At 37.2% G+C, this 14,660-nt stretch overlaps 1 protein-coding gene across 1 annotated transcript; it reads right to left on the bottom strand.

Moving 5' to 3' along the window:
• Positions 1 to 6,422: 6,422 nt before the first annotated feature.
• Positions 6,423 to 12,280, bottom strand: LOC132630562 (uncharacterized). The gene is made up of 2 exons (XM_060346133.1): positions 11,854 to 12,280; positions 6,423 to 7,856 (listed from the first exon to the last, which is right to left on the bottom strand). Exon 2 carries the CDS (start codon positions 7,315 to 7,317, stop codon positions 6,607 to 6,609), a length of 711 nt encoding a protein of 236 aa, XP_060202116.1. The 5' UTR covers positions 7,318 to 7,856; positions 11,854 to 12,280; the 3' UTR covers positions 6,423 to 6,606.
• Positions 12,281 to 14,660: the final 2,380 nt, after the last annotated feature.

Below are 14,660 nucleotides of genomic sequence, written 5' to 3'. Positions count from 1 at the left end.
CTATTTAATGATAAAACATAAACAATATTAATTTATAATATTTTGTTGATTCTTTTGTACTCCTAATAATTTTGTTCTTCAGTTAAATTGTCCGTTCTTTCCTATTCCTAACTAATACTTCCTCCGGATCAAAAAAAGAGTCCACTTAACCATTTGTACACTCCTTAAGAAAATACTAGCTCCTAGATAAAAATAGAAATTATAAAAGTAGATATTAAAAAATATTGTACAAAAGCATAATATAGGATATAAAGAAGCATAGATAGTTACGCATTAATTATTCAATAGCATAATTACTATTATATATAAGAGCAAATGTGGGGACTTTTGTAGTCCTCACAATAATTTCCCAATTTTTTAAAAACTTTTTAATTAATTACTTTTAGGTCCTAATCTTATTTATTTAAGTCATTTTTTTTGTTTTTTGTTTTTAAGGTCCACTTTTCAAAACTATCGAACCTGGGACTTTTATAGTCCTCACAATAATTTCCAAAATTTTTTAAAACTTTTTAATTAATTACTTTTAGGTCCTAATCTTATTTATTTAAGTCAATTTTTTTATTTTTTTGTTTTTAAGGTCTACTTTTGAAAGCTATCGAACCTCCTACCTCATTTTTCATGTTCTTTTGTTTTCTGGTTGGTGCTCGATATCCGCATTTGAGCCCAATTAATCCAGATAATTCGCACTGTATCGTGCCTATTCGGGGGGAGCGCTTCCTCCAAAGATTTTTTCCATATCCATGTTCGAACCCCCTAATCCCTAATTAAGAGAGGAGCAGCTTCATCCGCTGCACAAGTTAAATTATCTATTTGTCTTAAAAGTTCATTAACTATGTATAGATTATTTATTTATAACTAAATTACTTCAGAAAATTAGGATACATAAGTTATAAATGTCAAATTCTGGCTCCACATTTGATTTGAAGTAAATAATGTCTCAACTTCTGTGCTACCCAAGTCAAGGCACAACAAGTGCGTTCCAATAAAGTATATCTCGCCTCGTAAGGTGTGAACTTCTTGCTTAAATAGTATATTGCTTGCTCTTTCTTCCCCGTCTCATCATGCTGTCCCAACACACATCCAAATGCGTTCGCCGATATAGACAAATACAACAACAAAGGTCTTCCGGCTTCTGGAGGTACCAAAACAGGTGGATTGGACAAATACTCCTTGATTCTGTCAAAAGCTTTTTGGTAATCTTCAGTCCATTTGGTAGCAGCATCCTTCCTCAACAACTTGATTATTGGCTCGCATATCACCGTCGATTGTGCTATGAATCGACTAATATAATTGAGTCGACCGAGGAAACTCATCACATCCTTTCGACTCTTTGGGGCAAGCAATTCTTGAATAGCCTTTATCTTCGAGGGGTCCAACTCTATACCTCTCCTGCTCACGATAAAACCCAACAGCTTCCCTGCAGGAACACCAAATGCACATTTTGCAGGGTTTAACTTCAGATTGTATCGTCTCAACCTGTCGAAGAACTTTCTCAAATCCGCCAGATGATCTGAGCTCTTTCGTGACTTGATGATGATATCATCCACATAGACTTCAATCTCTTTATGGATCATATCATGGAAAATAGTGGTCATGACTCTCATATAGGTAGCACCTGCGTTCTTGAGCCCAAAAGGCATCACCCGATAATAGTACACTCCCCAAGGTGTGATGAATGCTGTTTTCTCAGCATCTTCCTCGTCCATTAGGATTTGGTGATATCCCGCGTAGCAATCCACGAAAGACTGCAACTCATGCTTCGTACAATTATCAATGAGCATGTGGATATTCGGGAGGGGAAAGTCATCTTTCGGACTAGCCTTGTTGAGATCCCGATAATCTACGCATACTCTAACTTTGCCATCCTTCTTTGGTACGGGCACGACATTGGCTAGCCAAGTGGGGTACATTGTAGTGCGAATAACCTTTGCATCAAATTGTTTGGAGATCTCTTCTTTGATTTTTAAACTCAAATTTGATTTAATGTTTCTCTTCTTTTGTTTCACCGGAGGACAGGATGGATCGAGAGGCAACTTATGCGAAACAATGTCAGTGCTTAAACCTGGCATATCATCGTAAGACCAAGCGAACACATCTATATATTCTCTCAAAAGGTTGATCAATTTTTCCCTCTGCGACGGGGTCAAGTGGACACTGATTCTCACTTCCATCATGATTTTTGAATTACTCAAATTTATAATTTCCGTTTCATCCAAATTTGTCTTTGGCTTGTTTTCAAAATATTCAAAATCCTTAGTTAATCCTTCCGGTTGCATATCCTCTTCATACTCTTCAGAGTCTTGCTCGGCATTTACTACGGGCTCGCTTATTTCATTATGTGTCACATTCACAGTATCGGAAGATTTATTAATTTGATTACTGAAAAATAAGAAAAAAATTAATTAAACAAAGACGGAAAATATAAGTAAAAGCAGGGCTTGAAATTCGCATTTGAGCTTTCAAAAGTTTTGGAGGCAAAATAACAAAAGCATTGGCACGATTCAGGCCTCAATTTCGAATCGTGTTTGTTTCATTAAATATTGAATACAATTTGTCTACCAAGATTCCCGAAGAAACGGGAGCGGGGTACAAGTCCAATTGTTCAAACGGCATCCAGGCTCTGCATCCTAGATAGTCGGGTCTTCAAAGCACCCATCCGAAATCATGTTGCATTCAGCTCCCTCCTTGGCAATGAATAGACCCTTAAAACTTTCCAGGAGGCTGTCTTCAAGTTTTCCCTCTGATGCTTGGGCAGCGGATGCTTTGAGAACTGACTGATTCAGGAGAGGAACAGGCTTTGGCAAAGGAACGTCACTTCTTCTTTTGAGACTAGCCAGTGCAATCTCTTCGGGAGTGGGCTCATATCCGAGACCGAACGTATATTTCTGCCCAGGCAGCTGAATTGGTTCCACAATTCCATTCAAGTTCAAACCGAGGCCTCGACCGGGTCGGAAGCCATTCTTCAGCATCTCCCATGCCACCATCATAAGCACCTGTGGCAGTTTCACCTTTTTTGCTTGAGCAACACACGTATTTTCCTTGATATGGAAAACAGATCCGTCTAGCCTTTCTACACTTTCAATAAGAGGAACTGAGCTTTCCGGGTAGAGGGAATTGCTGCCTTCTCCATGGATCACCACTTCTTGATGATTCCAAACAAACTTCAGACTCTGATGCAAGGTGGAGGGAACCGCGCCAGCCATGTGGATCCATGGCCTTCCTATCAGCAGGTTGTAACTAGTAGATATGTCCATTACTTGGAACTCCACCATGAACTCCACAGGCCCAATCTCCAGAGCCAAGTCGATCTCTCCAACAACGTCTCTTTGGGCTCCGTCAAAACCTTTGACTCTGACCTGACTGTCGCGGAGTTTCCCGACATCAATCCCTAAGGCTCGTAGAGTAGTAACAGGACATATATTCACAGCTGAACCTCCGTCAATCAACACCTTGGAGATGAACTTATCCCTGCATCTGATGGTGATGTTCAATGCTTTGTTATGCCCCAAACCTTCGGGTGGCAACTCGTCATTATGAAAAGAAACCCGGTGGGCTTCAAGGATTTCCCCCACTATAGCTGTCAGTTTCTCGCTGGAAGTCTCGGGTGGCAACTCGTCAGTACTTTCGCTAGAGCACTCCTATGAGCTTCAGAATTCATCAACAATGCCAATAAGGAAATCTGGGCTGGCGTTTTCTTCAATTGTTCCACAACAGAGTATTCTTTGGTTGGAATTTTCCTCCAGAATTCTTCGACTTCGGCCTCGGTAACAGTCTTCTTCAGGCCATTTTCCTTGCTTGGCGCCCCTCGTGCTACCTCTTCGGGAGCATAGCACCGTCCAGACCTAGTCATTCCGGCCGCAACGGTTTCCACCACCAATCTTCCTTTCGCTTTGTCCCTTTCATCGGACTGATAAACCCAAGGGACCGCTTTGGTGTTGCGAGGAGGTGCTGGAGCAACTAAGGTCGTGATCCTAGGCCTTGGAGTGAGCACTTCAAATGGGGCCCTCGTTTGAACCGTGATTACTGGAGCAACACAAGCCGACGATTCAACCTTCTCCCTTCCTTTAACCGACACGATAGTCCCCTCCAAATTGCAATCTTCGTCAATGGTAATCATGTGCACATTTGCATCGCCATGATTGGGCAGCGGATTGTCGTTTATATTTGGGGGAGCTTCTTTAAGCTGTATGACCCCTTCCTTGATCAAAGCTTCAACTTTGTCCTTGAGAGCAAGGCAATTTCCGGTATCGTGCCCAGTAACTCCTGAGTGGTATGCACAATGTTTGGTCCCGTCATACCACCCAGGAAGGGGATTAGGAATTCTTCCCTGGATCGGCAGGAGTATCCCTGCAATTCTCAACCTTTCGTACAGTTGGGCTAAGGGTTCAGCTAACGGTGTGTAAGTCTTGGTTGGTTTTCTTTCGACATTTGGGCGCGGTCTGGGTGCATATTTTGGGCGATTTGGTGATTGGTTTTGGGGTTGTGGTGAGTAGGTTGGCCGGTATTGTGATGGGCTTTGATAGGAAGGGGCTCGAGGTGAGTAGTATGCAGGTTGAGTATGGTAAACAAGAAGGGGAGTAGGTGGAGGTTAGTAATAAGGCTGAGGTGTTTGGGTGTATTGGCTGTAGTATGAAGGCTGGGGTGAAGGGTATTGGTGAGTTAATTTTTGGTTTGGACTTCGATCCTGGATAGCCATGACTGGGGACACTCCGTCCCTCTTCTTTTTAGAAGGATCTGCCTGAATAGCCTTACTTGTATCCTGCAAGGCCGCAAGATTTGTAACTCTTCCTGTTTTAATTTCTTCTTCAATGAAATCCCCCATCCTGATGACTTCAGAAAATTTCTGTCCGATGACGCTTAATATTTTCTCGTAGTACGTGGGATCTTTTAGAGATTGTACAAAAAGCATCGTCATCTCACTCTCTGCCATTGGAGGCTGGACTTTTGCGGCTTCCTCTCTCCAACGCATAGCGTATTCTCGGAAGGTTTCTGTTGATTTTCTCTCCAGCTTCATAAAAAAAAATCAGTCCGGGACAGTCTCGGTGTTGAACCGGAACCTGTCCATGAATTCCTGAGCCATCTCTCCCCAATTGTGCCATCTTTGCGGGTCTTGGTATGTGTACCAATCAAGTGCCTCTCCCGTTAGACTTCTTATAAATAGTTTCATTCTGATAGCTTGGTCTTTACCCACTCCGACAAGCTTGTCGCAATATGATCTCAAATGAGCCCGAGGGTTTCCCTTCCCATCAAATATGTCAAACTTCGGTACTTTATATCCGGTAGGTAACTCGATGTCGAGATGAATGCACAGATCTTCATACTCAAGTCCTTCACATCCTCTGTTGGTTTGAATATTTCTGACTGCTTCCCTCAGACTGCGAAGCTCTTTTGCCACATCCTCGTCCGCTCTTGCCCTGGCTTCCCTTTCCAACTCCTCATAAGGGTCAACCTCTGGATGCTGCAAGTTCTGTACCTGGGTAGTGAAAGGCTGAGCTTCTGGCACATACCGCGTGTTATGGCTAGCAATGTGTGCTAGTGGTGTGTGTTGAGCTGCTTGGTAGTTTTGAGTATATGGGTTAGTTTGGGTAACTGCAGGTTGAGGAATGTAGGGAGTAGTGAAAGGTTGCGAATTAGTTTGTTGAAAGTTAGTTTGCTGGAGATTGACTTGTTGCGGGTCGTTTGGCTGTGAGGTAGTTTGTTGTATGTTGGTTTGTTGCGGGGTGGTTTGCTGCTGGATGGTTTGTTGCGGGATGGTTGGTTGCGAATGGATCTGGGGTGGAATGGCTTGTTGTGGGTTCGATTGTTGCGAGGTGGATTGTTGCTGGTTAGTTGGTTGGGGGTTGGTAGTATTTGGATGGACTGTGTAAAGTGGAGGGTTTGAGGGAGAGGGCTGAGGAGCGGGTGAATCGACGGGCGAAAAGGACGGTGGAATTGTTGTGTTTGTTCTGTGTTCCGGGTGAGGAGCGTTCAGGGTGATGGACATGTTGGTGAGATTTCGCAGTCGCTCAATTTCGGTTTGCATATTGGCCATTTGCTGCAACAATTGGGCATTGAGTTCATCATTTCCCCCTCCTGAAGCCTCAGGTTCGTCTCTTGGAAGGGCGACGAGTCCTAAGCCAGTTTGTTCGGATGCCCCTGAATCATTCATATCGCCGGATGCTCGTGCTTTTGATCTCGTGAAGTATGGGTGGTCTGCCAGTTCGCAGTCAACACGAATCAACCTTGGGGGAATAATAAAAGTAAAATAAAACCTTCAAAGAATAAAAAGAAAAAAAAACTGTGTTAGTATGGTGCGAATGATTGTTGCTTAAAATAATGTGAACATTTAGCAAACAACGTTGAAAGAAGCACATATTACATAGCAAACAAAACACATACTGCGTAGCAAACAAATCACATGATAAAAGAAGATACAGGGCGACCTATTATGCAAAGGACCTCTTTTGTGCCAGAGGTGGGCCTAACGCGGATTTGAAGGATAAAATATGCAATTATATGTCATCCCAATGTGCTATTAATTGAAGGCCCCAAAACATACAGTGTTTAGAATTTGAAATCTCAATGTAAAGAAATTATTACAATTACTACTTGACTTTCATAATCTAATTAAAATGAGGAAGGCCCTTCGTTGCTCTTGAGCCACTCCAGATAGTTATCCTCGCATCCAGCTTGGTATCTATTTGGCTCGATTGAATCTACTTTCATAGTTGCCCTTGATTTCCACATGCTGATAACCTCTTTTGCAAAAGGAATTTTTCCTTCCTTGTAGTCGGCTCGATAATGATCCATGTCTGCCACTAAAGGTATGTTTTGCTTTCTTCCAGATTGCCTTAAAATTCTCAGTGGGGTGTAAGGTTGCAAGCCCCGAAGTCCTATCAAAACTAAAAACGGCACGATCTTCACACGAAATACCAAACCCTCAGATGGAAACCAACTGAACATCCATTGAATTGAATCATCGTTCAAATGGCTGAGAAATCTTACCCACCCTTCTACACAATTTGGCTTTTCGAATGTTCTATTAGTCACAATTGCGCCTGGAACATGTCCCAGAATGTGATTTTCACCTGTCGGCTTTCGAAGTGCTAGACTTCTGTCAACCTTTTGAAGATGTTCCATCAACCAAATCTGTAAAAGCAAGTTGCATCCCTCAAAATGCTTGTAGCCGTGCTTGCAACGTCCTAATGCTCGGTAGATATCTGCCACGACCATGGGGACCACTGTGTAGTACTTCCCTTCAATGCCACTAAATAGAGCTTCCGTTACGGTAATGAGTCGGGTGTGAATATCTCTTGTTGTCCCTTTAGGGAATACCATAGTGCCCAAAAAACATACTGCGAAGGCAAAGCATCGTTTTTGTTCCCAAGAGTCATGCGAGAAGAATTCATCTTGATGATGGGTGAAACTCCGTTGATGGCCAAATCTATGATACAAGTAATCAAGCGGTATTGCAGACCCTTGTAAGCATTATACGCCTTTACCCTTCCTAAATCCGAACATGTCAACCAATTCTTTTGGTGAAGGCTCTTTTGGAATAATCATGCCACAATTTTGCCATTTTTTCTTCTTACGTAACAAAGCAGCATTTTCTACATACCCCCTATTTCTTCTAACAATGGAGCCATTTCATTATTGCCAAACCTAAACACGGCCCTTTTCTCGTCCCAAAACACAGTTGCTGCCTCGATGATGTCTCTACACGGTGGGATATCCATCAAAGACAGTAAATGCCCCAACGCTCCACGTACTACCCGTTGTCTGTAGTCACCCAATTCGATCCACCATGCTTTTAGTTGAGGAGGAACGCTCAAAACCATGCTAAACATCGGGTAAATGTTGTGTTGACTCATGGCTACCTGCGTTCACAAATGGTTAGTTCTACCTAAATAGCACACGGTCCATATAACACACATGTTTATCCTTCAAATCAATACATATAACATGATGACCGTCGCTTGGGATCATAGACCCACTCGGACATTTGGACAAGGCTGACTAATGGACTTAATACACCTTGGGTATTAAGCCTCCTAGGCTCGTGCATGTCCTTAAAAGGGTTTTGGTTTAGCTCTATCTTAGGCTGACTAGGAGTTGGCTTCCTATGACGCAAGGTTCCACCCAAGCGGACAACTTGGGGGTGGAAAGTCCGTGGCCATCGACTGCACCGCCGATCGACTAAATCCACCAGATCGATCCAACTAAAGGGTAATTTAGTAGTGCACGGCCACGAACCGCGAAACCGCTTTAAGTGTGTGAATTTGTGTGAATTTTCCAGGAATGGAGGAAATATGAACGGAATGCAGTAACATATTATTACATAGAAAATTTCACATAATAAAACAATCACTTAAAAGAACATAAGAGAAACAAATAAAGCAACAATAAAGGCAAAAATAACGAAAAACAACCAAACATCCAACAAATTAATTATTAACCTAAGTTTGTTATGGTTAGAACCTATAGTCCCCAGCGGAGTCGTCAAGCTGTCATACCCCATTTTAAACGGGTTAAATTAGAGTACAACATATTGGTGATTCCTAAATTGTTTTGTTTTAAGGAGTCGCCACCTAATTGATTTTAAGGTGAATTAGGGCACCTAATTATTAACTAAGGTAAAGCTAACTAAACCTCCGTTAATAGTCTGCTTAACCAGTGTGATTCTAGATAAGGGTTCTATATTATCCTAAAGGGAAGGGGTTAGGCATCCTTTAGAATCCGTTAACTACGGCTATCCGGCCAAACTTAGATTAATTAATTAATGCTAAATAAGACGTTTTGAAATTTTAAGAAAAAAAAGGCTAAGAAAGGTTGTTAAGGTTTTACGGAAAATACAAGAATGTTGCTCAAGATAGGATTTAAATATAACAATTTGCAAAAAAAAGAAGATTTTAAATGCCATTTAAAATAAAACTTATAAAGTTGCTAAGGCTTTAAATAAAAAATGCTATTTAGAATAAGATTTGTAAAAATGTAATAATTTGCATGAAAGGAAACTTCAAATGTCATTTAAAATAAACTTATAAATGTAGCTAAGGCTTTAAATAATAACACTCTTTGAAATAAGGTTTACATATAATATATAAGTAGAAGAAAAATGCGAGTTTGTGAAATATTTTAATAAATATTTGAAGCAACTCTAACGATGATGTATTAATTGGCTTTGCATTTTAGAAGTACAAACAAGATTATGTTTCATTAACTACATTTGACTGAAATATGCATAATTTGGGATAAACCTTAAAAGATGTTTACGAAATATTCTTTAGTGGCGTTTTAAAATTCCCAAGATAATAAAATATGATCCCTTTGACTAAAAAATATGAATTTCATGCTATTGAAAATCAATTATCCTAAAAAAGTAAATATTATAAATACTACAAATAACTTTAATATAAAAGAAGAAAATGAAACTTACGGAACTAATTATTAGTTTTTCTTAGATTGACTACCCATTACTAAAACTAAACCTACTAATTCATTAAGATTCATCTAAGTTAAGAAAATAAAATAAGGTAAGGTTAGTCATACAAAGAAAATAAAAAAAATACACAACAATAGAATAAGGTAGAGGGAAGAAGATTGAATGGATCTGGCCCATTTTTTCAGGCCCAACTGCTGCGAAACTATTCATGCCATTGGGCTTTGGCCCAATAAATCTTATATGTTGCGGTTGCGGATTGGCTGCTGCTGTATGGGTATGGGCTCAGCCCATTTCTAAGACTATTGAGACTGTTCACGCTATTGGGCTTGGCCCAGAATCTGATTTCTATTTCTTTTTTTTTTTTGTTGTGGACAGGAGCTGGACGAGAAAGGGATAACGTTTCGTTGGGCTTTGGCCCAACACCGAATGCGGAAGATGACGAGTCCCTCGGACTCGTACGCGATGGTCATGCATAAAAAATGGAAAGAAAAGGATTAGTATCTAATCGACAAATAAGATTAAACATGTAAAAAAAGTATAACTAAAAAAAAAAACAAATTAAAAAATTATGGATATGTCATGTATATTTGGTATATCTTATGTATACACATTCTTAAAGATGTATAGAAGGCTAATATTGGAAGGTTTTGCTCCTGTCTTCCCAATGTTGCACAATTTCTAAGGAATTTCCATAAATCCTAGGCATGGCTGTAATATTCATTCAGAGGACTGTAATAAAGCATGTTGACTCAATACAGGACTGTTGCAATAATTCTTGTCAAGTTAAATGAAGTCAAGCCCAAATAAAATATACTAAATATTTCCCAAACCATTTCAAGTTTATTTTTTAACATGTAAAGACACCAACTTAGTAGATTTGGCTCAGATTTGACCAATGCTTTGGTTAGGATCAACTAATGGAAAGCATTTTAAAACTAATCATTTATTACATTGGTCCTTAGATATAGATGGAAAATAATATCTAAGCTAGCAGTAGCACCCAATATCAAAAGACTTAGAACTTAATGCTTTAAGGATCATATTCCTATATGCTTTCTAATCCCCTTTTATTTGGATGTGTAACCCCAAAGGATAAGATGACAATCATCAACACTAAGATAAACGCACTGCCAATAACCAAATGATTAAGCTAAGTTAGGAGGTATTTAAACTAATATTGAAGCTACTTAGCAATAGAGGCATAAGGTACCTACACAAATAATTATGTCTTAAAACTAAACTGATTCATCATTAAACATACATGAGTGCTTAAGCTAAGATTATTAAGGAACATCATGAACATTGGACACGTACATGCAATTTCAGAACTAAACATACTTAGCAACTGACCAGATATACTAATACAAGACTGACACTGGCACTAAACTGTTGCTAACTTAAAGCAAAATGACCTCATTATATCATCGACCCATATATAAATACTTAAACATCATGCTGAATTTAAACAAAGCAAAAACTCCTAATCCTTAGACTAACAACAAGGCTAAACTGGCAAACCAACAACATAATTACACATAATCATTATACAGACATATAAAACCAGATATTATTAAAAACTATACCAAAAGGAAGAGGCTTTACTCAAACAAACATGCACTCTTGATATGCTCATGCCAGTGTTGCATCCTAGACTAACATAGGGCCTCATACTTATTCAGTTTAAATATATTAATGACATTCAAACAAGAGAAACCAGCAGGTTCATTTTCCTTTAAATAGGATAATTTGAACACACATACGAATACATGCCGGCACACACAAGCTAGCATTAGATAGACCATGGACACAAAAGATAAAGAAAAGGGCATGACCAATTTCGGCACACAAAGACATGCCTTATATTCAAACTTAGGGACTACTCAAACATATGCTTAATAGTTTAGGCAAAACACACATCGACATCTTAAACCATCACTGATGTTTTTGTCATAGTACAAACTGGATATGCTTTCTCTCTGTTACAATTTCAGCCCTCCATATTACTATGTCATTACTAAATAACATTAAACAGTTCTGTGTTATAATCAGAAGCAAACAGAAATCAGCCACAGATTCGACTACTAATCATGCATGACCTAACAACAACCCTTAAACAAGTTCGAATATCCTACTGACTAATTAACCAAATTTGTATAAAAACACGCAACTTAAACCCACTAGCATGATTAAACTCACACATTTGAATCAATTAAAGCCAAGTTATCACACCTAATACATGTAATTACACAAACAGAGACAAACTCGATAATTAAACCATCATACAAACTAATTAAGTCCGGATTAATATCAACACACAAACAGACTATCCATTTAACCAAACTAATCTAACTAATCAGCCTGTTTTAAACCTACATAGCGATTAAGAAAAAAACACAGATAAAACAGAAAGTAAAAGGGAAAGGGGAAATTACCTTCTTCGGGTGCAGCGAAGTGAGGCACGGGTTTCGATATAACCTCGAACACTTCAAATCTCTTTGAAACGCTACGAATCCCGAATTTATATACCCTCGAATCCAACAGATGCCAAGGGTAAAACAGAACAAAAAATGATGTAGATTTTGACTCAATATCAAACGATACTGCTAAAGAACTAATATTGTCTATGGGGGATTTCTGTTATTTCTCCGAATCCCCAAAAAAAAAACCCTCTAGACCGATTCAAAACGCCACCCTTTATAGGATTTTTCTTTGTGTTGTGTTGAAATATACGCGTGGGGAATAGGGGGATGGGGATGGCAGTGAGCGTGGGAGACAAGGAGAGGTGGAGAAGACAGAGGGGACAAAGGAAGATGGGGCGGGTGAGGGAGATGGAGGAGAGAAGGGAGAGAGAGAGAACAGGAGGGGTTTCCTTTATTCTGAAAGAAATCGGGTCGGGTCCGACTAATTTAATGGACCGGGTTGGCTAAAATTTGGGCTGGTAAATTAACATGGACTGGTCTGAAAAAATTGAATCAAAATATGGGCTGGTCCAAGATGTTTATGAGTTGATTGGGCTTTGATTTGGGTCAGATAAATCAAAAATACGGACTGAGTGCAAGAAATAATTTGGCTTCTAAATTTAAATAAAGACCCATTTTAATTAACCATATACTGAGTGTGACAAAATATTACATGATACAAAATATGTAATTATTAGGGCTCAGATAATAAAATTATATGATGCTGTAATAGCCGTGCAATAATATTTTAACAATAAATAAACGCTATCATTTAACAGTGCGAAATAAAAAACGCGATGCGTATGCAGAAGGTGGTAAATGCTGAAACGCAAATTATAACAACACTAATAATAAATAGCAGTAACGAATAGCGGTAATAAATGCTAATAATAATAATAATAATAATAATAATAATAATAATAATAATAATAATAATAATGAAAATAATAATAATGACGATGATAATGGTAATAATAAGAATAATAATAATTAATAACAGTTAGTAATAATAATAGTAATAATTTGATAATAATAATAATAATAATTAATAATGATAATAATAATAATTAATAATAATGATAATAATAATAATTAATAATGATAATAATAATAATAATAATGATAATAATAATAATGATAACGGTAGTAAGAGTAATGAAATGCTTGTATTAATAAAGCTGATAATTACAGTAAAAGTACAATATATATTTCTTAATTTTTTCAAAAATGTTAGAAGCGTAAATAGGTATTTCGGAGGAGAGGTGAGACAAAATTGAGTGTCAACAGGATAAATGAGAAATTGTGCAATGGAATTGTCTCTTTTGACGATTGTTGTACATTAGGTAACGGTAATAAGGCATAATAGTTGTTTACCTTCTAAAAAAGAAATAGTAACTTTTTTAGAATGTTTACTCAAAATCCTTGCGGGTTAAACTCATATTGTTTTATGCCTATAGTTTTGTCTGCCGAAAAAAGTGCGATAAATTCTTATATTTTGAGTTTGGGTCCGGGCTTAGCACGGGCCTGCCATAACTAGTATAGGATATAAAGAAGCATAGATAATTACGCATTAATTATGCTTTTGTACAATATTTTTTAAATATCTACTCTTATAATTTATGATGAAATTTGCTAATATTATTTGTCTTTATTATTAGAAAACTAAAGAAAAACGACAAAACAGATTTGACATTTTCTAAAAAGAACTAGATGGCCTATACCCGTGCTGCACACGGGCCCAACACTTCGGATTATAGTGTATCTATGTATATGTAGTTGTGTTTAGATAGTGATAATATAATATAATATATATATATATATATATATATATATATATATATATATATATATATATATATATATATATATATATATATATACACACACACATACTATGTTCAAAATACGATTAAAATAACATTATAGTTTGTGCTCCGTATCTAAAACTTTATTATATTCGTGTTTGTTACGAAAATTTATTAATACTTTTTAAAAGAGAAGACTTGTTTAAAAGAAAACTATTTTCCTCTCTTTGAGATAAAATAATAGCAATATTTAAGCATTGGTTGATACTTTCAATTTTAATTCAATTAATTTAAAGGTGTAAAGTACTTATTATTTTTTATCAACTTTTAATTTGGATAATTCTAATTCTAATTATTAAATTAATTTTACAAGTTTAAAACAAAACAAATTAGAAATTGATTTTCTATTTAAACGAAGAAATGCTATTTTTTAATTTTTGGTAAATATTCTCGGTTTAGCTCATTTTACTTGTCACGTTGTCTTTTGCATGGTTTTTTTAAGAAAATGTGAATTAGAATTATTCATTTGATATATGAAAAAGTAATTAAATTCTATCTTATTTTAATATATAAGTATTTTAAGTATGTTGCCGTACAATAATTTCATTTGCTCCCACTAATCGGTTGATACGCATGCGGCAATAAATCTATCATTATTGATTTAATTGTTTGATTTTCTAAGCACTTTTGTATTTTAAGTATGTTGCTGCACAATAATTTCATTTGCTCCCTCTAATGGGTTGATACGCATGTGGCAATGAATTCATCATTATTGATTTAATTGTTTGATTTTCTAAGCACTTTTTTTTTAGCATTGTTTATTTTTTTAATATGGGATTCACTTCTCTTTTTTTAATATTGCTTGATTTTGTTAATATGGGATTCACTTTTTTTTTCTTCTCTTTTTTTTTTATTACTGGTTGGTGTTTAATATGGGCCCAATTTTTTTTTTAATATTAGTTATTGTTTAATATA

Source organism: Lycium barbarum, chromosome 3, assembly GCF_019175385.1.
Source record: "Lycium barbarum isolate Lr01 chromosome 3, ASM1917538v2, whole genome shotgun sequence".
NCBI classification, from domain to species: Eukaryota; Viridiplantae; Streptophyta; class Magnoliopsida; order Solanales; family Solanaceae; genus Lycium; species Lycium barbarum.
Note: the sequence above shows the minus strand (reverse complement) of the source record. Positions and strands in the feature narration are given on the sequence as shown.

Bases quoted from the DNA above. Each gene is read 5' to 3' on its own strand.
- LOC132630562 (XM_060346133.1), bottom strand. From the start codon at position 7,317: ATGGTATTCCCTAAAGGGACAACAAGAGATATTCACACCCGACTCATT.